Source organism: Bufo gargarizans, chromosome 1 (genome assembly GCF_014858855.1).
Source record: "Bufo gargarizans isolate SCDJY-AF-19 chromosome 1, ASM1485885v1, whole genome shotgun sequence".
Lineage (NCBI taxonomy): Eukaryota > Metazoa > Chordata > Amphibia > Anura > Bufonidae > Bufo > Bufo gargarizans.
The window spans coordinates 371532759-371557619 of record NC_058080.1 but is presented as its reverse complement, the minus strand read 5'-3'; the positions used below and the strand labels follow the sequence as shown (position 1 = coordinate 371557619).

Here is a 24861-nt window from a genome sequence, read left to right as displayed (position 1 = left end):
AAAATCTGTAGGGCCATGAGTTTGACATCCATGTTATAGTGCATTTGTATTGTGCAGCAGTTGTGTCCGGTTCTGCTGCGATACCGCAGCTATATAGAGGGACAAACGCTATTGGAATAACTAATTACAACTGGTGTGATATAACTGTTGACCCAAATAAAACTGATTGAGGAGTGCAATATACCTATAATATACTTTCTAATATGGAAAGTATATTATAGTGCATTTGTATTGTGCAGCAGTTGTGTGCGGTTCTGCTGCGATAATGCAAGTATATATAAGTACAAGCGTTATTGGAACAACTATTTGAAACAGGTGTGATATACCTATTGCCCCAAGAAAAATGATTGAGGGGTATGATATACCTGCCTCCACAAAATATTGATTAAGGGGTTTGATATAACTGCTTCCACCAAGTATTGATTCAGGGGTTCTATATACCTGTTTCCACAAAATACTGATTGAGGAGTGCCATATATCTGCTTCCACCAAATATTGATTGGGGCCTGCGATACACCGGGTTCCACAAAATACTGATTGGGGGTGCGATATACCTGCTTCCACCAAATTTTTCTACAGGGGTTCTATATATCTGTCCCCACACAAACTCATTGAGGGGTGCAATATTCCTGCTTCTACAAAATATTGATTAAGGTGTTGTCACGCCAGACGGGATATCAGACATACAGATAAACCAGCAAACCAGGCTCTAAGCGAGAAGCAGGGGGAAGGGTCACCTCCTAGCAAATCCCTGACTTCTTTCCCTGCTCTGCTCAGCCCACATTCAGACCTAGATGGTAGGAATGATGTGTCCTCGTGTCTGGGCTAAAACACCCTAGATTCCCTGAGATGGTGAAAAGGGGAATAGGAGCAGCCTGCTCGCAAATAACCTGGATGGGAGAGATGACACCAACACAACCAAGATAGCAAACAACAAAAACTGAAACCACACTTATCTTTTCTGAGCTGGAACCTTCCTTCCTTGCTTCCAAGGCCAGAATGATTTCTATAACCCGCTCAGAGCACTGGGATGGAGTGCTATTTAAACTAATTACCCCACCCAGTGCACCTGATGGGAGGCGGATCCAGCACGGCTCCAAAACAAAACACTAAACACGTGCTGCTATTCTGGCCGACCTCTGCACATAGTCAGAGCAGGGCATGACAGGTGTTCTATATACATGCTTCCACAAAATATTGATTAAGTGGTGCGATATACCTGCTTCAACAAAATATTGATTAAGGGGTTCTATATACCTGCTTCCACAAAGTACTGATTGAGGGGTGCAATATACCTGCTTCCACAAAATATTGATTAAGGGGTGTGATATACCTGCTTCAACAAAATATTGATTCAGGTGTTCTATATACCTGCTTCCACAAAATACTGATTGGGGGGTGCGATATACCTGCTTCTACAAAATACTGATTAAGGGGTTCTATATACCTGCTTCCACAAAATACTGATTGAGGGGTGCAATATACCTGCTTCCACAAAATACTGATTGAGGGATGCGATATACCTGCTTCCACAAAATACGGATTAAGGGGTTTGATATACCTGCTTCCACAAAATACAGATTAAGGGGTGCGATATACCTGCTTCCACAAAATACTGATTAAGAGGTTTGATATACCTGCTTCCACAAAATACTGATTGAGAGGTGCGATATACCTGCTTCTACAAAATACTGATTAAGGGGTTCTATATACCTGCTTCCACAAAATACTGATTGAGGGGTTCGATATACCTGCTTCTACAAAATACTGATTAAGAGGTTCTATATACCTGCTTCCACCAAATATTGATTGAGGTCTGAGATACATCAGCTTCCACAATATTCTAAATTGAGGGGTGCGATATATCTGCTTCTACAAAGTACTGATTAAGGGGTTCTATATACCTGCTTCCACAAAATACTGATTTAGGGGTGCAATATACCTGCTTCCACAAAATACTGATTGAGGGGTGCGATATACCTGCTTCCACAAAATACTGATTGAGAGGTGCGATATACCTGCTTCCACCAAATATTGATTGAGGCTTGCGATACACCGGCTTCCACAAAATACTGATTGAGGGGTGCGATATATCTGCTCCTACAAAATACTGATTAAGGGGTTCTATATGCCTGCTTCCACAAAATACTGATTGAGGGGTGCAATATACCTGCTTCCGCAAAATATAGATTGAGGGGTGCGATATATCTGCTTCCACCAAATATTGATTCAGGTGTTCTATATACCTGTTTCCACAAAATACTGATTGAGGGGTGGGATATACCTGCTTCTAAAAAAATACTGATTAAGGGGATCTATATGCAGACTTCTGCGGCCATTTGATGAGATCACCAAACTTGTCAGCCAGGGCAGCATCAGTAACATCGTACCTTACGTCTTCTTTCTGAAGCGTGCATTGCGTTGTATCATTGATCAAGCAGTCGAGGAGCAGGAAGATGAGGAAGTTGCAATGCTGAATGAATTCCCGGGAGGGCTACTCCATGTAAGACAAGTCAGTAGGAGTCTGAAGAGGAGTCAGGGGAGGATGGTGGCTGGGGGGAGGAGGAGGAGCAAGAAGAGCAGGCTTTGAGGGGGACTTTAAACTTTTCGGGGATTCCTGGTCTTGTCCGTGGCTGGGGAGAGGAGACCGAGGACGACATTCTCCTGGGCGATGAGTAGGAGCCAGGGCACTCCACCGCTTCCAATTTTGTGCAAATGGGGGCCTTCATGCTCCAGTGTTTGAAGAGGGACCCCCGTATAAAAAGCATAATGGGGAAAGGACCAGTACTGGGTGGCAACGTACTTAGACCTCCGATACAAACACAAAATGGCAGACATGTTACCAGCATCACAGAGGGCTGTCAGAATGCAGCATTTCCAGGCCTTGCTGTGAGAGATGCTACATTCTGCTGTTGCGGGCGCTGGCAGAGGAATTTCCACCCACAGCAAAACACTTGCGTGTACCAATCCTACCATGCCTGCAAGAAGAGGGTGGTTTGAAGATGTGTTGGTCACTTCAGATATGAGATCATTCTTGCAGCCAACCCATCGAGAGCCACCCTCCAGATCCAGCCTCAGGGAACACCTAGACCTACAGGTATCTGACTACATCGGGTTAACGGCCGATGTGGACGCTCTGAGAAGCGAGGAACCCCTAGACTACTGGGTGTGCAGGCTTGACCTGTGGCCAGAGCTGGCACCATATCCACATTATGTCACCTTGCCACTCTGTGGTATCGTGATGATGCCAAATCCACACTATGTAACCTTGCCATTCTGTGATATACTCCTGCTGCTGATGCCATATCCACACTAAGTCACCTTGCCACTCTATGATATCCTGATGCTGCTGCTGCCATCTCCACACTATGAAACAACAATCAAGAGAGTATACAGTGGGATGCGAAAGTTTGGGCAACCTAGTTAATCGTCATGATTTTCCTGTATAAATCGTTGGTTGTTACGATAAAAAATGTCAGTTAAATATATCATATAGGAGACACACACAGTGATATTTGAGAAGTGAAATGAAGTTTATTGGATTTACAGCAAGTGTGCTATAATTGTTTAAACAAAATTAGGCAGGTGCATAAATTTGGGCACCACAAAAAAGAAATGAAATCAGTATTTAGTAGATCCTCATTTTGCAGAAATTACAGCCTCTGAACGCTTCCTGTAGGTTCCAATGAGAGTCTGGATTCTGGTTGAAGGTATTTTGGACCATTCCTCTTTACAAAACGTCTTTAGTTCATTCAGGTTTGATGGCTTCCGAGCATGGACAGCTCTCTTTAAGTCACACCACAGATTTTTTTATTATATTCAGGTCTGGGAACTGAGATGGCCATTCCAGAACGTTGTACTTGTTCCTCTGCATAAATGCCTTAGTGGATTTTGAGCAGTGTTTAGGGTCATTGTCTTGTTGAAAGATCCAGCCCCGACGCAGCTTCAGCTTTGTCACTGATTCCTGGACATTGGTCTCCAGAATCTGCTGATACTGAGTGGAATCCGTGCGTCCTCAACTTTGACAAGATTCCCAGTCCCTGCACTGGCCACACAGCCCCACAGCATGATGGAACCACCACCATATTTTACTGTAGGTAGCAGATGTTTTTCTTGGAATGCTGTGTTCTTTTTCCTCCATGCATAATGCCCCTTGTTATTGACAATTTTAGTTTAATCAGTCCACAGCACCTTATTCCAAAATGAAGCTGGCTTGTTCAAATGCGCTTTAGCCCACCTCAAGTGGCACTTTTTGTGCTGTGGGCAGAGAAAAGGCTTCCTCTGCATCACTCTCGCATACAGCATCTCCTTGTGTAAAGTGCGCCGAATGGTTGAACGATGCACAGTGACTCCATCTTCAGCAAGATGATGTTGTAGGTCTTTGGTGCTGGTCTGTGGGTTGACTCTGACTGTTCTCACCATTCGTCGCTTCTGTCTATCCGAGATTTTTCTTGGTCTGCCACTTTGAGCCTTAACTTGAACTAAGCCTGTGGTCTTCCATTTCCTCAATATGTTCCTAACTGTGGGAACAGACAGCTGAAATCTCTAAGACAGCCTTCTGTATCCTTCCCCTAAACCATGATGGTGAACAATCTTTGTCTTCAGGTCATTTGAGAGTTGTTTTGAGACCCCCATGTTGCTTCTCTTCAGAGAAAATTAAAATAGGGTGGAAACTTACAATTGACCCCCTTAAATACTCTTTCTCATAATTGGATTCACCTGTGTATGTAGGTCAGGGGTCACTGAGCTTACCAAGCCAATTTGAGTTCCAATAATTAGTTCTAAAGGTTTTGGAATCAATAAAATGACAACAGTGCCCAAATTTATGCACCTGCCTAATTTTGTTTAAACAATTATAGCACACTTTCTGGAAATCCAATAAACTTCATTTCACGTCTCCAATATCACTGTGTGTGTCTCCTATATGATATATTTAACTGACATTTTGTATCGTAACAACCAACGATTTATACAGGAAAATCATGACGATTAACAAGGTTGCCCAAACTTTCGCATCCCACTGTATATAATTCCTTGCAAATAAAATATATATTTATTGATAATTTATGATAAATAGTATGAGTTTCCAAAGTTTAGGTACTGCATCTATAGCTTCCAATTACTTGTACAATCAATACACATGGGTCATGAATCAATATATAGAGGGAACATAATGTGCGGGGTATAGTAATCCCTTCTAAATAGAGGCGCACATGTGTCCCGATATCTGTGTAATACAATATAAAGTGACTAGTGCATGACGATAAACAAAATGTGAAGTTTGTAAATACCTGTGTGGTGACGATATGGACGAAGGTACCGCTCCTCGACGCGCGTTTCGTCGTAAATGACTTCCTCAGGAGGAGTGAACTTTTAATGGGGAGAGTGGTGGTGTATTTAAATTTGGTGTTGTCCTATCACGGGCCTAAACCATGGTCATGTGTTGGATCATGTGTTACATGTAATTACCTTATGCTGATCACGTAATGAGTGCGGCGCATGACCCGCCTCTTCCCACTACGTATTGCGGCTTCTCTCCTCACCCTGAGTCGAGTATCAGAAAGGACAACCTCCGACGTCACTAGTGACGTGGGTTGGCCTCGCCGACAACCGATCTCGGTGGATGATGGCGCAAGCGCACGTGTGGTGAGGCTGTCATGCTCACCAAAACCCTCAGCATCACGGTCGATATGTTGATTGTATATATAAATCAGGGATTTAAACATCAATCTATATGATTGACTGATGTCATTGTGAGTATGTATCCCACATTATACAAAGACCTTATATAGACCATTCATGTGAATTGTCCATTATCAGAAAGAGGGGAGGGTGTAGATATATTATGTTATGTTAACATCTATGTGTTCATATCTATTATGCGGACTATGTCACCTTGCCACTCTGTGGTCTCCTGATGCTACTGTTGCCATCTCCACACTATGTAATCTTGCCACTGTGTGGTATCCTGATGCTGCTGCTGCTACTGCCATCTCCACACTATGTCACCTTGCCACTCTGTATCTTCCTGATGCTGCTGCCATATCCACACTATGTCACCTTGCCACTCTGTGATATCCTGATGCTGCTGCTGCTGCCATCTTCACACTATGTCACCTTGCCATTCTGTGGTATTCTGATGCTGTTGCTGCCATCTCCACACTATGTCACCTTGCCACTCTGTGATATCCTGATGCTGCTGCCATCTCCACACTTTGTCACCTTGTCACTCTGTGGTCTGCTGATGCTGATGCTGCCATCTCTACACTATGTCATCTTGCCACGCTGTGGTCTCCTGATGCTGCTGCTGCCATCTCCACACTATGTCATCTTGCCACTGTGTTGTATCCTGATGCTGCTGCTGCTACTGCCATCTCCACACTATGTCACCTTGCCACTCTGTTTTATCCTCGTGATGCTGCCATATCCACACTATATCACCTTTCCACTCCGTGGTATCCTGATGCTGCTGCTGCCATCGCCACACTATGTCACCTTGCCACTCTGTTGTATCCTCATGCTGCCATATCCACACTATGTCACTTTGCCACTCTGTGGTATCCTTCTGCTGCTGATGCCATATCCACACTATGTCACCTTGCCACTCTGTCGTATCCTGATTCTGCTGCTGCTGCCATCTCCACACTATGTCACCTTTCTACTCTGTGATATCCTGATGCTGCTGCTGCCATTTTTATACTATGTCATCTTGCCACTCTGTGGTATCCTGATGCTGCTGCCATATCCACACTATGTCACCTTGCTACTCTGTGGTCTCCTGATGCTGCTGCAGCCATCTCCACACTATGTCACTTTGCCACTGTGTGCTGTCCTTATGCTGCTGCTACTGCCATCTCCACACTATGTCACCTTGCCACTCTGTGGTATCCTGCTGCTGATGCTGCCCTCTCCACACTGTGTCACCTTGCCGCTCTGTGGTATCCTACTGCTGCTGCCATTTCCACACTATGTCACCTTGCCGCTCTGTTGTATCCTCATGCTGCCATATCCACGCTATGTCACCTTGCCACTGTGTGGTATCCTGATGCTGCTGCTGCTACTGCCATCTTTACACTATGTCACTTTGCCACTCTCTGGTATCCTCCTGCTGCTGCTGCCATATCCACACTGTCACCTTGCCACTTTGTGGTATCCTGATGCTGCTGCTGCCATCTCCACACTATGTCACCTTGGCACTCTTTTGTATCCTCCTGATGCTGCAGCTGATTCCGCCACCTCCACACTCTGTCATTGGGCCACTGTGTGGTCTAATCATGCTGCCGTCACCTCCAGACTCGTTCATTGGGCAATCTGTGGTCTCCTCATGCTGCTGATGCCATATCCACACTATGTCACCTTTCCACTCTGTCGTATCCTGATTCTGCTGCTGCCATCTCCACACTATGTCACCTTGCTACTCTGTGATATTCTGATGCTGCTGCTGCCATCTCCACACTATGTCACCTTGCCACTCTGTGGTATCCTGATGCTGCTGCTGCCATTTTCACACTATGTCATCTTTCCACTCTGTGGTCTCCTGATGCTGCTGCTGCCATCCCCACACTATGTCAATTTGCCACTGTGTGGTATCCTGATGCTGCTGCTACTACCATCTCCATACTATGTCACCTTGCCACTCTGTGGTATCCTGCTGCTGATGCTGCCATTTCCACACTGTGTCACCTTGCTGCTCTGTGGTATCCTACTGCTGCTGCCATATCCACACTATGTCACCTTGCCACTCTGTGGTATCCTGATGCTGCTGCTGCCATCTCCACACTATGTCACCTTGCCACTCTTTGGTATCCTCCTGATGCTGCTGTCGCTACCTCCAGACTCTGTCATTGTGCTACTCTGTGGCCTCCTCCTGATGCTGCAGCTGATTCCGCCACCTCCAGACTTGGTCATTGGGCCACTGTGTGGTCTACTCATGCTGCCGTCACCTCCAGACTCGGTCATTGTGCCACTCGGTGGCCCCCTCATACTGCTGCCACCTCCAGACTCTGTCACATGTTCTATTTTTTCGTGTTTAAGAGGCACAGACAGAAACACCACGGAAGCACCTCTGTAGCTGTTTGCTGGCCGCAATTCGGCCACGGCCGGGCAACAACTGTGTGCATGAGGCCTAATTATCACGTCAACATCTCCACCTTCGCCTACATACTCTAATTAATCAAGTTGTGCTCAGGCTACTTTCACACTAGCGTTTCTATTTTCTGGTATTGAGATCCATCATAGGATCTCGATTCCGAAGAAAAACGCATCCATTTTGTCCCCATTCATTGTCAATGTGGACAAAACTGAACAGAACCTGAACTGAACCATTTGGTTGCGTTCCCATACCGGAGAGCAAACCGCAGCAAGCCGTGATTTTCTTTCCATCGTGGGTTGCAGAGCAAAACGGATCCCTCATGACTCACAATGCAAGTCAATGGGGACAGACACAATAGAAAATGGATCTGTCCCCTATTGACTTTCAATAGTGTTCATGACGGATCAGTCCTTGCTATGTTAAAGATAATACAACCGGATCCATTCATAACAGATGCAGATGGTTGTATTATCTGTAACGGAAGGGTTTTTAATGAGTCCAGCAAAAATGCTAGTGTGAAAGTAGCCTTAGAAAGGCGCAAAGACTATCTTAAAATATGCTAATAATATGAAAAAATATATGCAAAAGTCCTTAGCTTAATAGCAGTATAGTAGATCCGATCTGTGATTCAATCCATGTGGTGCACAGACAATTGTACTTAAAGTAAAAATCAAAAAAGCCTCTCGAATGCAACTTGTAGACACCATCATTAATTTACCTGTAGGTGAATACATTTGTGCATATATATGTACTTGCTCAAAGCCAGATTTATTATATCACAAATTTTCAGTGATTGATGCCAGATTAGAAAATGGTAGGTACATTTCAGGATTATTATTTAGGGCAAAAAATATAGTTGATTGTAAAACTAGACATGATTGTTTGCGCCACAAAGTCACGACATCATTAAAAAAAATGTTTTGCTACATTTTCAACCCAATGCATGGGTTTCTTTTTTTAGTTACAAAACGGCAGCCTGTATGTAATATGCTATGTAATTGACGCTCTTAATGATTATGTCAATTACATAGCATATTACATACAGGCTGCCATTTTGTAACTAAAAAAAGAAATAACACTGAGCAACTTCTTATCTCCGAGCCTGTATAAAAGTTAGGGCTCGTTCACACGACCGTGCCGTTTTCTGCGGTCCACAAATTGCGGATCCGCAAAACACGGATCGCGCCCGTGTGACTTCCGCAATTTGCGGAACAGGGGGCCAATTATAGAAATACCTATTCTCGGCCGCAAAACGGACAAGAATAGGACAGGACTCATAATTCTTGCTAGCCCACGGAACAGAGCAACGGATGTGGACAGCAGACAGAGTGCTGTCTGCATCTTTTGCGGACCCATTGAAATGAATGGTTCGGTATACAGACCGTGTGCGGAACACAGAAAACGGCCCGTATACGGAACGCAAAATGCGTTTGTGTGAACGAGCCCTTATACTCATTTCTGATTGGAATACAAGGGAAGTTACCAATGTGACACACCCAAATGTGCTGTGTGTCCACACGTCTGCAAACTACTACATTTTCCTCAATGCATACAGATCATTCAATCATACATTAATTCATTGATCAAATAATATATTTATTGCAATAACACATGTAATTTACCTGATTACCTGTGTAGAGTGCAGCCTTTTAATGCACAAGCTTATCCTCCCATCATCTAAAAGAATGCATTGGAGAACATATTACAGGAGCCCATTCAAACCACCATGATCAAAGATACTCTTTATAGTATGTGACAGCATTTCATAGATAAATACTTTTATATGAATACTATATAAATTTCCTAAAGGTAAGAGTTAATCTATCATGACATGGAGAGGATAGGAGAAAGCTGCTTCTCACTCGAGACGCTTTTTGGATTTTTATTTTAAATGTAGTTGCAACATATGGATTGAATCACAGATTGGACTGTACTACTATTAAGCTATGTACATTTGCATATATATTTTTCTCATATTAGTATATTTTGAAATTAATTATGTAGGCAGCCTTAAGAATATGAAGCTGTTTATGTGATTAGTCTCAATGATGAAGCGTAAATTTATTGAGAAGCATTTGCTTACCATTTATGCTATGGCTAAGAACTCAGATAGAGTTTGAAACGCGTCAGCGTTATCTGGATTTGCACAGGAGTGAATGCAGGAGGATAAACATGCAGTGAAACAAAAAGTAGGTGGTGTATAGGACTGCTCACAAAAGAAAAAAACTGTTGATTAAAGGGGTTATCCTATAAATAATGTCACATAGTACATGATAATGTCTTTCTAACAAAGCTACAATCAGCCCTGTACCTCACATGGATCCAGAGATCTCCTCATTCATTGCTTTGCTAGAGTTATATCAAACTGGCAGCTCAAGGGGAGTGTCTTTTCTGCAGCAGCTAAGGGGGCGTGTCTCAGCTCTCCCTATCACAGCTCAAGGGGAGGGTCTTTCCTGCTGCAGCTAAGGGGGCGTGTCCATGCTCTCCCTATCACAGCTCAGGAGGCAGTTGAAGGATGAAACTGAGCATGTGCGGCCTTCTCAGTAAGCAGGACAAAGAAATAAGAAAAAGAACAAACAGCAGGTGGCGCTATACAGATACATTTTATTGAATAACTCAGTGGCTATGCAATTTTTTTTATTACATGCAATTACAAAAGTATTCAGATCCAGGTGCTTGTAGAATATTTTTCATGGGACAACCCCTAAAAGACTTCAAAGAAAGGAAGAGACTTGAAAAAAATAAGAAAAAAGCAAGATGAAAAGAAAGATGCTGAAAAGATTATTCCTCGAATTTTAGGGAAAATGCTAAATTGACAATTTCATTAAGGCTGCATTTACACGGTCCACAATACTTAGATTGGCAAAAAATATGAATGACGTCTGTGTGACCATTTTTTCTTTGTGGACTCATTGTAACAATGCCTATTATTGTCCCCAAAGCAGACAAAAAAAGAGCTATCTTTTTTGTGGAAATGCAGAAAGGACATACGGTCCACATCCAATTAGCAAATAATGTGAATGGGATGTGGACAAATAATACGTTGCTTCAGCTTAGTGTGCATGAGCCTTAATAATCCTAAAAATGCAAATAACAAAAAAGCCTTACAAACTGTATAAAAAGATGCCATGGGGCTGCATATAAATCACAGAAATTGTCATGATTTTGAAATAATAAGTTACTAAAATGGAATAAAATACAATGCAAAAACATATTACATTAACTGGCACAGGGAATAAAAGACACCATAGAACAAAAATATAATAAAGTAATAAACTATCCTTTGATATGCTTAGTAGTTTACTTTAACCCATAAGGTACCATTCTAAGTAAACAGAAAATCCAATAGGATTTTCCACAAAATCTTATCTCTGGGTGTTCAATGGAACGTAGAGGTTACCGGAGAGTTAATTAGACAATAAAACTTGTCTCTGGAAAGGGAAAAGCACTATTTTGAGAAAATAAATAAATAAATACAAAGACTTAAGTGCCCTGCTGTGGCTGCTATTACATAAAAGGCATTAATCAGTATGTATATAAATCTCCAAGCGTAACAGAATTGGAATTAAATGGAGAAGTGAAATTGACAGTGTTGGGTCTACCTGTATATGAACACCGCAAAATCTGAATTACCTGTACCAGTATAGGTGTGAAGAGAAAGTTATAAAACATACAAGAATTAAATAAAAATGCAATAAAACATACAATGAAGAAAATCAGAACGCCTGAGAGTTAAAGGGAACCTGTCATAAATTTTGCGCTGCCTATACTAACGGAAGCATAAATTAGAGACAGGTAAGTGGATTTCAGCGGTCTGTCATTTAAAAGTTAAAAGTAAGTGGTTGCCGAGAACCGACATCACAATCATTGCAGACTGGGCCTGGAAAAGAGTCCTGGCCACCCGAGAAGAGTCCTGGTTATCCATGACTTCCTGCTCTCCTGCCCACCTGCTGATGACTGACAGTCTAATACCTAGTTTTCTAGATGGGCAGGAGAGCAGGAGATGATGAATAACCAGGACTCTTCTCAGGTAGATTTGACTCTTTTCCAGGCCCAGTCTGCAATGATTATGATGCTGGTTCTCAGCAATCACTTACTTTTAGCTCATGAGTGACACACCACTGACATCAGCATTTCTGTCACTACTTTATACTGCCCTCAGTGAGGTCAGCATAAAGTTGATGACTGGTTCCCTTTAAATTATTTTGTATGCCCAGTGGTCTCATTGAGGCCATCAGTGCTCTATGTGTTTTATTTTGAGATCCAAATGACTCTCTGTTTATCAAGAACTGATACCTATTTCTCACTTTATCAGCAATTTGTTCAAGAATAGTTAGTCATAATAATACGGTATTACTATTATGTTATTGGTGAACATGGCGGGATACACTGTGACATAATTTAGATTTATTGATACTATGAGTGTTCAGTCGGTTCCACATTGTCTGGGTGTTTCTGCAGGTTGCATGGGCATTCAGGAAGATATATCACAAAAGTAGAGGCGCAGTTAAGATGGTTAAGAATTTTTTAAGTTTCTGTGGTGACCACTGATATGAGAGACAAATTATTATTTGAAATGATATGTCAACACAAAGACGTGTGTTCTACGCCGGTCTTAATATCATCTGCACCACCGGAGGATTCCCTTAATGTATGATGAGGCACACATCTCATCATACATTAAGAGCATCCCCCAGTTGTCCAGCTTGTAGCCGGGTTAGATTTCAGTCTTAATTTACACCAGAAAACTGGCAAACATGATGACAGATCAGCCGGGGCTAATGGCCTCACCAAAGCCACTTTTCAGAAAGTGAGAAGGGTGGCGTAGAAACAGCACTTACACTAAATGTTTTGCGCAAGTGCAGTACAGAAAGTCGTAAATACAGGGACTTTATGAAGCCGGAAAACTGGTGTTTGGGAATGATAAATCTCCTCCTGTGTACTGTCACAATGAAAATTCCCTGGTTTGAGTTCAGATTTATATGTTTCCATTTTATTTGGTTTTAATGGGGAAAAGTTCACTTGGTGCAAAGATACTTTTTAAATGTTTGTTTCTTCTAAAGGAGTTTCCTTAGTCTTTCCATTTTTTTAGGATTCCTAACTTTTCTCCTGCTTTGGCTGATCCTTCCTTCCGCTCAATCTCAATGTTTGTCCCACTGTTGTCACTTTACCATCAATGATCTACTTTGTCACATGACATTGACATTAGATATGTTTATTTACATCTTTTACTTTGTCTCCCACGCTGATCAGTCTGCTTCTATGCTCATCTTCCCCTAGTCTTCCCCATCATCATGACCCTTCCCTCACTTGTATTCTTTGGAAGCAGATCATTCTGATTATTGATCATTGGATTTATATATTATTATTATTACCTCACATGATACATTTAGGATACTTTCACACTAGTGTTGTTTAAATCCGGCGTTCAATTCCGACACCGCAACTGCCCGCCGGGTCCAGAAAAACGTGTGAAAACGGATTACATTTGAATCCTGATCAGGATTTTGATCATAATGTAAAAATGCATCTGAAAAAACAGATCCACAATTTATGGACTTTAACATTTTTTTCACATTTTTCGGGTTTAACATGCAAAAGCCGGATCCGGTTTGACTGAACACACGGCGTTAGTGCAAGTCAATGGGGAAAAAACGGATCCGGCGTTCAGTCAAAGTGTTCAGGATTTTTGTCCGGAGGTAAAAATACAACATGCTACGGTTTTCTGAAAACCCTGATCAGTCAAAAAGACTGAACTGAAGACATCCTGATGCATCCCAAACGGATTGCTCTCCATTCAGAATGCATGGGGATATGTCTCATCAGTTCTTTTCCGGATTTGAGCCCCTAGGACGGAACTCAGCTCCGGAAAAGAAAAACGCAAGTGTGAAAGTACCCTTACAATTATACCATGTGTTCACTTATGGTTTACGTGTATAGCCTTGCTTTAGCACTTCCGTGTCGCCAATATATTACCGGCTTGTGGATATTTTTACCGTTATAAACCCAATAAAGAGAGAGCGCCCCCCCCAAACATCCTGCTTGGCCCTTTTACTTCACTATACCTATTTTGAGCATTGTTGTTAGTAGACTACTCTAATTTGTAATTTATTTTCAGCACTGTAATGTAACGTGAGTTCAAAAGATTTGAGAATTAATAAGCTTAGGCAGGCTAGGTGAATAAATATATTTACTAAGTGTGATTAAATATATGATAACACAAACAAATCACATACAGTATAATAAAAAATAAATAAACATCACTAGCCTAAATATGGTGTAGGGATCCGGTTGATCATGCTATAGCACATGGCTAGTTATAACGCATAATCATACAAGAGATATGGAAAATCAATACTTACATCCTAACTAGGATAAAGTTCCTGGTGGAATCCCAATTAATTGTTAGTGCAGACCACAGCTAGTCCCATCAGCCCCTCGTCCAGTTTGCATCACGCATGTCTCTGAGATCAGTCAGAAATGTGTTCTTATCAGCACAGTTGGGGATGGGTACTACATTTGCAAGGCACATCATCACACAGAATGGTAATAATAAAGGGGAACATAATTAAAGGGACAGAACCAATCAGTACTTAAAAATACCCTTACAATACAAGCACTCTTCGCAATTGCTGCTTATTTTTATGTACATTATCTTGTGTTATTTCTCATACACACTGCTGTATTCTCTTACGTTTTTGGATGCATACTTACCCACATTTGTTTTTATTACATTTGTTGATTGATAACATTTTGCAATGGCTTCAGGCTTATTTTGGGCATCATGCTGCAATGGAATCACACCATTTTTGGTGTCAATAACATCTATAATATTATGTTACATAATTGGGCGTACATAGTTATTAAACATGTCTATTTCTCTTGTTTGTCTGTCAAGAATTGAGTGTTGCACTTGAATGCACCTGATCCTTCTCTCTTCCAAGATCATCTGTTGGGGGATAGTCTGAAATTCCCCATACACATTATATTGTCAATCAGTCCAGCAATGGGTACAGTCATCAATAGTTTGATGTGTATTGGGGGCTTTAGAGTTCATTTCCTAGTATCTGTATGCCCCTCCCTAGCTGGGGGATACACACATGGATTTATTATTGTGTTCAGTGTGAGCTGTATATCTCCCCCTACTGGTGGCTGCAGACAAACCGTATTTGAGGCTATATGGGTTTTGAATCAGAAAATCAAAGCACTGACCTCTCTAAAGAAGTTTACATATATTATCTTACTTGTAAATAAATTATAGGTTCACTTTTTCTATTAACTTATTTATCCATCTAAACCAACAGGAATATTAGGAGTTAACACTTAAATCACTCAAGACATCTAGTGGTATTAAACATTATCCCATAATTATTCAAGACCACTATGGACAATGGATATCATCACCGTAGACCACCAATAATACTGGGTATTACCTGCTAAATCATTGTAGACATAGAAAGAAAGGGTAAGCAGGCACACTCTATTTGGGTTCTAATAAATATTTATTATGAATTAATCGTCAGATGTTGGGTAATTAGTGTTTAGGTATATGTGGTTGTAGGAGTAGTATATGGGTATTATCACTCTGTAGTGGGTACCCTAAAAACAAAGTATTTTTTTATACAATAATAAAGTTCAGATAAAAAGTCTAAAATAAAAAGGCTGCAATAAAAAAAGGCTGCAATAAAAAAAAAAAAAAAAAAACGCTGCAATAAAAAAACTGCAATAAAAAAGCTGGAATGAACGATGAGTCTGTAAGGTCTTTCAAGTGCTATTTTCCTTATCACAGTGGCCGCTGTTCAAAGGATAAAAACAAAATAAGTACAGTTGGTGGGGATATCCTGAATGCTGTGATATTCTTTTGTGGAGATAGTTCATCAATAGAAAGTGATGCCGCTTAATCCAGGGTAAGTACTGCGCTGTATCAATATGTTTCTATGTAATTCACATGTATGTATGGTTGCGATACAAGCTGTGGAGGGAAGCGGAGCTCTGTGCCTGGGTGCGGCGTCCCGCACTGTCTCTGGCCACAGAGATCACTTACCCTTCCTAGCGCTGGTACTGTTTTCTTCTGCTCCTGGTCGGCACTTCCTGTGAGGCTGTGTGATCAGTAGCGTCCCTCGTGTTGCCTTGGATGCTGGGGGCGTGGTTCGCGCGTCTTGGTGAGTGACGTCAGCGGTGAGTGACGTCCGCTGACGTCACTCACCAAGACGCGCAAACCACGCCGCACCCAGGCACAGAGCTCCGCTTCCTTCTACAGCTTGTATCGCAACCATACATACATGTGAATTACATAGAAACATATTGATACAGCGCAGTACTTACCCTGGATTAAGCGGCATCACTTTCTATTGATGAACTATCTCCACAAAAGAATATCACAGCATTCAGGATATCCCCACCAACTGTACTTATTTTGTTTTTATCCTTTGAACAGCGGCCACTGTGATAAGGAAAATAGCACTTGAAAGACCTTACAGACTCATCGTTCATTCCAGCTTTTTTATTGCAGTTTTTTTATTGCAGCCATTTTTTTTTTTTTTTTTTATTGCAGCCTTTTTATTTTTGACTTTTTATCTGAACTTTATTATTGTATAAAAAAATACTTTGTTTTTAGGGTACCCACTACAGAGTGATAATACCCATATACTACTCCTACAACCACATATACCTAAACACTAATTACCCAACATCTGACTATTAATTCATAATAAATATTTATTAGAACCCAAATAGAGTGTGCCTGCTTACCCTTTCTTTCTATGATTACATGCCCCTGACTGGGTGAGTCAGTTCAAGCAGCTTGCACCTCTAGCATTTACCCAAGTAGTAGAGCCGTCTATCCTACCCTATCTGTCCATAAATCATTGTAGAACCAACAGGAATGTTGCAAGAATACTATCGCTAATGTAAAAATGTGTTTTTATATGGAAAACTAAATTGTAACATCCCAATTACAAGACTATCAATAAATGTATATTGCAGAAAAATTCCATCATGAAATTATCGGAGGGCATGAAGTAGATCCACATTCAAGACCTTACATAGCATATTTAAAAATTGATAGTGCCTTTTGTGGTGGTTCTCTGATTGCTCCAGGCTGGGTATTATCTGCTGCTCATTGTTATGGGTAAGTTAATTCCATGTATCCTTACACATATGTAGGCAAAACCGGTGATACATGTGTAGTACTTGTTATTTTATTTTTTAGTTAAACTGTCGTCCTTTTACAGTACTTTCTTTACTATTTTTCTGTAAGTAAAATAAAGTAAAGAAGTTTTTATATCTATTTATATTGCATGTAAATAAATTATAGGGTCACTTTTCTGCCCCAGACCACCCCAGTTAAAGAGAGTCTGTCAGCATTTTTGACCATACTAAACTATTGATGGCACTATCTAGGGGATGGGTTGAACAGAACAAACATATCTTTTGTGGAGCTTTTATCATCAGGAGAAATGTGTGACTATATAGTTTTATTCACAGCAATTGCCCAGTGTGGGGATTCACTGTGCAGTGCTCTCTGCATTGAGCTGAATCACAACCCTTCCCCTCTACTCTGAGAGACAGCTATAGTGATCTCCTTGTTGGATGCTATAGCTGTCACTCAGAACAGAGGGGAGGGGCTGTGAAGGTCAATGCAGAGAGCACGTCACAGTCAAGCCCCTCCCTAGGTACTTCTGAGAGCAAAATTTGGCAGAATAAAGCGTCATATTCACACTGCTCCTAAAAGGAAAGGTCCACAAAATGTATGTCTGTACTGCTCTCCCCAATCCCTACCTAGTGCTCTTAACTGTTTAGCATGGTCAAAGTGCTGACAGACTCCCTTTAACTTTTTTTATCCTTTCAAACCAACCGGAATATACAGTGGCATCACGGTCAGATGTAGACACCTGCAGGCTCCCTGCAAGAACAGTATATGGACCTTTTGTTTTTTAGTCATTGCCCTCTCTTTTCTCCAATAATACACTAGTAATTGTGATCTATATAATTCATTATCTTAGTCCCTTACTTTCAGTCTTATAGACAGTGGCAGGAGTGTTGCCAGGTCAAAACATCCAGGACTTTGAGCTGCTACTCACTCTGCACTGGGTCTCTGGCCAAGACACAGCTGGTTCATTGACTTCAAGATGATCAGCTGAGTCCAGAAGCTGGCAACTCAGGCCAGGAGAGTCCTGTGGCCTGCATCGCAGATGGCTGCAGAAAGTCAGTAAGTATATTTTATTTTTGCTGACATTGGAGGTTCTGTAAGTACTGGGGACACTAAAAAGGGCATTACACCTACTGGGGCAATATCTGTGTGTTTGGGGCTTTGGAAGTACTGGGGGCATTAAAGGGGACTTATACCTACTACGTGCACTATGTGGGGGCATTATAACTATGGGGCACTATAAGTATGGGGGCACTACAGGGGACATTATACCTACTGGAGGTACTACAAGGCACCATTATTATAACTACTGGGACACTATAGGGGCCATTAAAGCTACTGGGACAATGCAGGGAACATTATAACTACAGGGAAACTACAGGGGACAATGTAACTACTGGGGCACTATAGAGGGCATTATACCTACTGGGTGCACTACAGAAGAGCATTAGAACTACTGGGTGCACCACAGCAGGGCATTTTTAACTACTGGAGACACTACAGAGGGCATTATACCTACTGGGGACACTATGGGAGGGCATTATAACTACAAGGTCACTACAGGAGGGCATTACAACTACTAGAGCACTACAATAGGGTGTTATAATTCGTGAAGCACCACAGGTGGGCATTATAACTAGTGGGGCACTACAGAAGAGCATTATAACTACTGGGGTACTACAAGGGCCATTATAACTGCTGGAGCTCTACATGGGGATATTATAACTATTGGGGCACTATAAGAAGAGATTCTAACTACTGGAGTGCTATAGGGGGTATTATAAATACCGTAGCACTATAAGGGGCATTAAAACTAGTGGGGTACTACAGAGAGCACTATAACTACTGAGACATTATAGGGGGCATTTTAAGTACTGGGTTACCATAGGGGAGTATTTAAACTACTGGGACACTATAGAGGGCATTATAACTATGGGGGTATTATAACTGCTGGGCCACTATAAGGGGATATTATACAGTAACTACTGGGCATTATAAGTACTGGGGCCACTATAAAGGGGCTTTAATATACTGGGGGTACTATAAGGGGGCTTTATTAATACTAGGGGCACTGTAATAAGCTTTATTAGTACTAAGTGCATTATTATTTGGCACAATATGGAGTGCACTGCTACTAACAAGGGAACTCTTAGGGAGCAGTATTATTATTAGGGGCATTGTAAGAAGTATTATTACTAATGAGGGCACTCTTGGAGATAATTATTGCAATTGGTAGGACTTTTATATTGCTAAGGGGAGGGGACTATCTGTATGGCACTATCATTTATGCATTATATAGTATTTGGGCACATTGGGGAGCACAGGGGGAACGGTATTGGGGGTTGTAGCAGGATAACACTGTTAGGCCACCAGGGTAGGGAGGATGATAGAAAAGTGTGGAATCTTACATGTCCGTGTGGCAAACTCTGCAGAGACGAGAGATGGCTGAAAGAAGTTGGGCTGAATGCAGAAGAAGAGGAAAGAGAGAGACGTCACATGTGAGGAACTAGATGTAATATGCATACATGCAGTGCTTTATAGTACTGTATGTTTGGTAGTGCTAAATGTAATGTCCATCCAGCACGTACTGTAAATTTTGTATTTAATGCTAGGGCATATATGTGTGTGTGTGTGGGAGGGGGAGCTGTTACTTTGAGAATGTGGCACATCATATGCTTTGGGGCTTGGGCCCCTGGACAGTGAGATGCCACTTTTTACTTTTATGATGATATAGGGTTCCCTTCTTTCTGGGCACCTCTGCAGCTCCACAGGTTTCACATATGGTATGATGCCCCAGAGTGGTATTTTCAGCATCTGCACTGGCTAAGGCAATCACTTAAATGGGTCCGAAAATCCGGAGATGCGGTGTGGAACGGAACCATGGAACAGAACTCTGTAGTGCTTCTGTGGGTTCCGTTCCGTGCCTCCGCACCGCAAAAAGATAGAACTTGCTCTATCTTTTTGCGGAAAGGATGGATCGCGGACCCCATAAATGTGGTCGCTATCTGCATGCGGCAGCCCCACAATTTGCGGTCCACAGCACGGGCACGGGGGGGCAACGGTCATGTGAACAAGCCCTTAGGGTGCTTTCACATCTGCCCTTTCCCTTTCCTCTACTGATATCTGTCATAGGATCTCAATAGCGGGGGACAGTGTTGAATACAGGCAGACGGTTCACTGGTTTTGGAGACAGACCAACCTTAGCTTTGCCTTTTCAGGATCCATGAGCTAGGCAGCTTCTTTTTACCCCTCAGTTCCAGGCCACCTCAAATCCTCTGCGATATTCAGCTTCAGATTCTCTAACTAGGCCGTGGATTTAGGCAAGTTCCACATGTGTCCACCATCTAGTTAGTAACTATGCAGGAATATTGCTGGCTTTATTTATAGCAACAGCCTCCCAGCTCACTTTCAATCTGTCTTCTCGTATCTGCCATTAGGTTAATGCAATACATTTATCACAGTGCAGTATATCATACAGTGCATTTCTGCTATTTTGGTTTGGTCCCTGCAACATTCATAACATATCACATTACATATACTACATGACGTTCTATGCATTTTTTCAAGACACTAAGATAAGTTACACTTTCCAGTGGGGAGAGGCGCATAATACATAACATAGTATATTCATATTGGCATATTCATGCAGGCTTCAGTTTTTCATGAGTCCAATAATTCAACATGGCGGTGCGACCACTGCAACAGAGTCAACAATAACCCAAAGAAACAGGCTTAAATGTAACATAGTAACATAGTACATAAGGCCGAAAAAAGACATTTGTCCATCCAGTTCGGCCTGTTATCCTGCAAGTTGATCCTGAGGAAGGCAAAAAAAACTGTGAGGTAGAAGCCAATTTCCCCCACTTTAGGGGAATAAAAAATTCCTTCCCGACTCCAATCAGTTTTGGGGTAACCCCTTTGTGACATCCACCATATATGAACAGCATATACTGGGTCTTTACATATGTCACCAGATCAAGAGCTGATAGGGTGCCATAGCTGGCTGTTGCCTGCTGTTTCACAAAACAGACATTTGTCAGCAGTGTCCGTGGTCAGAGACAATGCCTATCATGGACAAACCTCTCAAACGCCATGGTCAACTGACCACAGCATCTGAGCAGTCATTTAGAGAGAAAGCTCCCTCCAATGATCTCATGACCCCTCCTCCCCCTGTCATAAGATTGTGGGAACCAGAAACACATTGCCCATCTGGCAAATGCCAGATGGTCTGCTGCTGGAGTGAGCTTCCCACTCCTTGGACATCACTAGGCCAAAACATCTGGGGCTTGGACTCTAGATGTTTTGCCCAGGGCCCTGAAAAAAGTGGCTGCCACACATAGAACAGTATCACCATCTTCAGAATGACTATACAGTTAAATAGAGCGTTGAGGCCTGGGAACCAAGGGTTCTCATAGGCCACTAGGCCTGAAGCCTGTGAGGCAGCACAGCCAGTCACCAAGTGAAGACATCATCTTGATCACCTGTGTTGGATCTGACATCATCGCGCCAGGATGCTGGTGGTGCAATGACTTCATCGCAATTGTCTGCGCCGGAACATGAACAACTCAGGCTTTGCAGACTCAAGCATGGAGCAACACTCAGGTGAGTACTTATTTTTCTTTCACTTTTGGGGCAATACAGGGAAGCTGTATAACTAGTGGGGGCACCACAGGGGGACATAAGTACTGGAACAATACAGAAGGCCTAATAACTACTAGGGCCACACCTTGGGGAAATTACAATTACTGGCCACTACAAAGGTGCATTATAACTACTAGGGCACTAAAGAGCATATTATAACTACTGTGGGCACTATAGAGGATTCTTATTACTACTGGGGCATTACAGGGGTACATTATAAGTACTGGGGAAATACATGGGCATTATAATTACTGGGGGTACTACATAGAAACAATATAACTACTGAGGCTACTACATGGGGACACTATAACTATTGGGGGCACTACAGGGGACATTATAAATACTGGAGGAATACAGGGGACATTATAACTACTGGAGGCAGAACAGGGACCTTATTACTACTGGGGTCACTTTAGGGGGCCATATTACTACTGTGGCACCTCAGGGGATCTTATTACTACTGGGGCATGTTAGAATGCTTTTTTTTTTTACTACGCGGGTCACTTTAAGGGCCTGTTCCTACTGGGGGAACTGTAGGGGGCATTATTACTACTAGGGGCACTTTAGGGGCATTATTACTGCTGGGCACACTTTAGGGGCATTATTACTACCAAAGGAATTCTAGGAGGCTTTATTAATACTGGGGTCACTCTATGAGACATTACTACTGGGGGCACTCTAGGGGGCATTATTACTACCGTGGCACGTTAGGGGGGGATTAGTTGGGGATCTTTATGACTACTCATGACACTATGGGACTTTATAACTACTGTTGGTTCTGCAGAAATCATTATTATTATTGGGCACAATATGGAGTACCCTAGCACTAACAGAGGTACTCTCAGAGAGCATTATCATTATCGCATACAAATGTATTTCACATTCACCACACAGCAAGTGGGCCTGTCTGTTCCCAACAGAGCCAGACTGAGACTAAAATTCAGCCCTGGAATATTAAAACAATTGGTTACTATGACTGCTGGGAGCCTTGTGAAGGCTTCCAGGCCTGCCATTGTAATAATTCTTATTAAGCCTACTTCAGGCAGGGCGTAATAGAACATAGCACTATTGCCATAGACGGCAATACTATTTTATTGCAGTCTTTGGTATGAGAAAACTAATGATTGCATGTTCAAGGCCACTTCCTTAACTATTAAAATATAAAAGTATTCCTCATGGTGAATGCTGCAACGGAACAAAAAAATCTATATGAATAAAAAGTGATCACAAAGTCATATATACATACCCTAAATTTGTATAATTAAAAACTAGACTACCCTGAAAAAAAGTCTTTATACAGCTTTATAAAAGTAAATATTAAAACTTATGGGTGTCAGAATATAGCGATGCAAATAAAAATAATTTTCCCCAAAGTTTTGTATTGTTTAAAAAAAATTGGTATTGCTGTAATCATACTGACTCTCAGAATAAATGTTAATTTCACTGCACAGTGAAAACCATTAAAAGGGAAACAATGAGCAATTGAGGTTCCACCCCAGGAATAATTTTTCCAGCATCCTAATAAATTGTATGGAATATTAAATGGTGCTGAAGAAACATTTTAGTCGATTTTGTGGCTATTATTCTGATCAGCATAATATAACTATTAGGCCCCTTTCACACGGGCGTTGCAGATTGGGACTGGATGCGTTCAGGGAAAATGGTGCAATTTTGACACCAAAACAAGTTAGTTTTCACTGCGATTGCATTCCATGTTTGCGTTTTTTCCATGCGGGTGCAAAACATTGTAATGCGTTTTGCACGCACGTGAGAAAAATCGGCATGTTTGGTACCCAGGCCCAAACCCGGACTTCTTCACAGAAGTTCGGGTTTGGGTTAGGTGTTGTGTAGATTTAATTATTTTAATAGCATTCTTAACACAGAATGCATGGTACAATAGGGCTGGAGGGGTTAAAAAATAAAATAAAAATTTAACTCACCTTAATCCACTTGATCGCGCAGCCTGGCTTCTCTTCTGTCTTCTTTTTTGAGGAATAGGACCTTTTGATGACGTCACTACGCTCATCACATGATCTTTTACCATGGTGATGGATCGTGTGACGGACCATGTGATGAGCGCAGTGACGTCATCAAAGGTCCTATTCCTTAAAGAAGAAGACAGAAGAGAAGCCGGGCTGCGCGATCAAGTGTATTAAGGTGAGTTAAATAATTTTTCATTTTTTTAACCCCTCCAGCCCTATTGTACTATGCATTCTGTATTAATAATGCTATTATATTCCCTTATAACCATGTTATAAGGGAAAATAATAATGATCGGGTCCCCATCCCGATCGTCTCCTAGCAACCCTGAGTGAAAATCGCACCGCATCCGCACTTTCTTGCGGATGCTTGCGATTTTCACGCAGCCCCATTCACTTCTATGGGGCCTGCGTTGCGTGAAAAACGCAGAATATAGAACATGCTGCGATTTTCACACAACGCACAAGTGATGCGTGAAAATCACCACTCGTGTGCACAGCCCCATAGAAATGAATGGGTCCGGATTTAGTGCGGGTGCAATGCGTTCACGTTACGCATTGCACCCGCGCGGAAAACTCGCTCGTGTGAAAGGGGCCTTAGGCTTTTGTTTCATTTCAAATAGGCACGTGAGTCCTTTTGAATTTTTAGGTTTATGGCTATAAAGCATTTCTAGTAGATATTCACTGATATATGTTTTTTCAGCAATAAACAACCAAGCAAAAATATATAACTTTAGATGATCCCAAGCAAATCACATCTTTACAGGAACATAGTTGTCATTCTTGGGGCTCATGATGTCACTCAGCCAGAGGAAACACAGCAGATTATTGGGGTTGAGAGTTATCACCTGCACCCAGAATATGATGATGAAGCAGCCATGCCATTCAATGATGTCATGTTGTTAAAGGTGAGATTAAACTTTTATTCTTCACGCTAAAATTAAGGACATTTAAAGGGGTAATCTGGTTATGTGAAGTTATGGATAGGGGATAACTAT

The 24861-nt window shown here is 41.9% G+C and overlaps 1 protein-coding gene across 1 annotated transcript in view; it reads left to right on the top strand.

Moving 5' to 3' along the window:
- LOC122930909 (mast cell protease 1A-like) overlaps window positions 1-24861 on the top strand; it is a 42697-nt gene that overhangs the window by 13596 nt on the left and 4240 nt on the right. The window contains exons 2-3 of the mRNA XM_044284607.1: window positions 17078-17222; window positions 24630-24771. Coding sequence (XP_044140542.1) covers window positions 17078-17222; window positions 24630-24771 — 287 coding nt within the window. The remainder of the gene's footprint in view (window positions 1-17077; window positions 17223-24629; window positions 24772-24861) is intronic.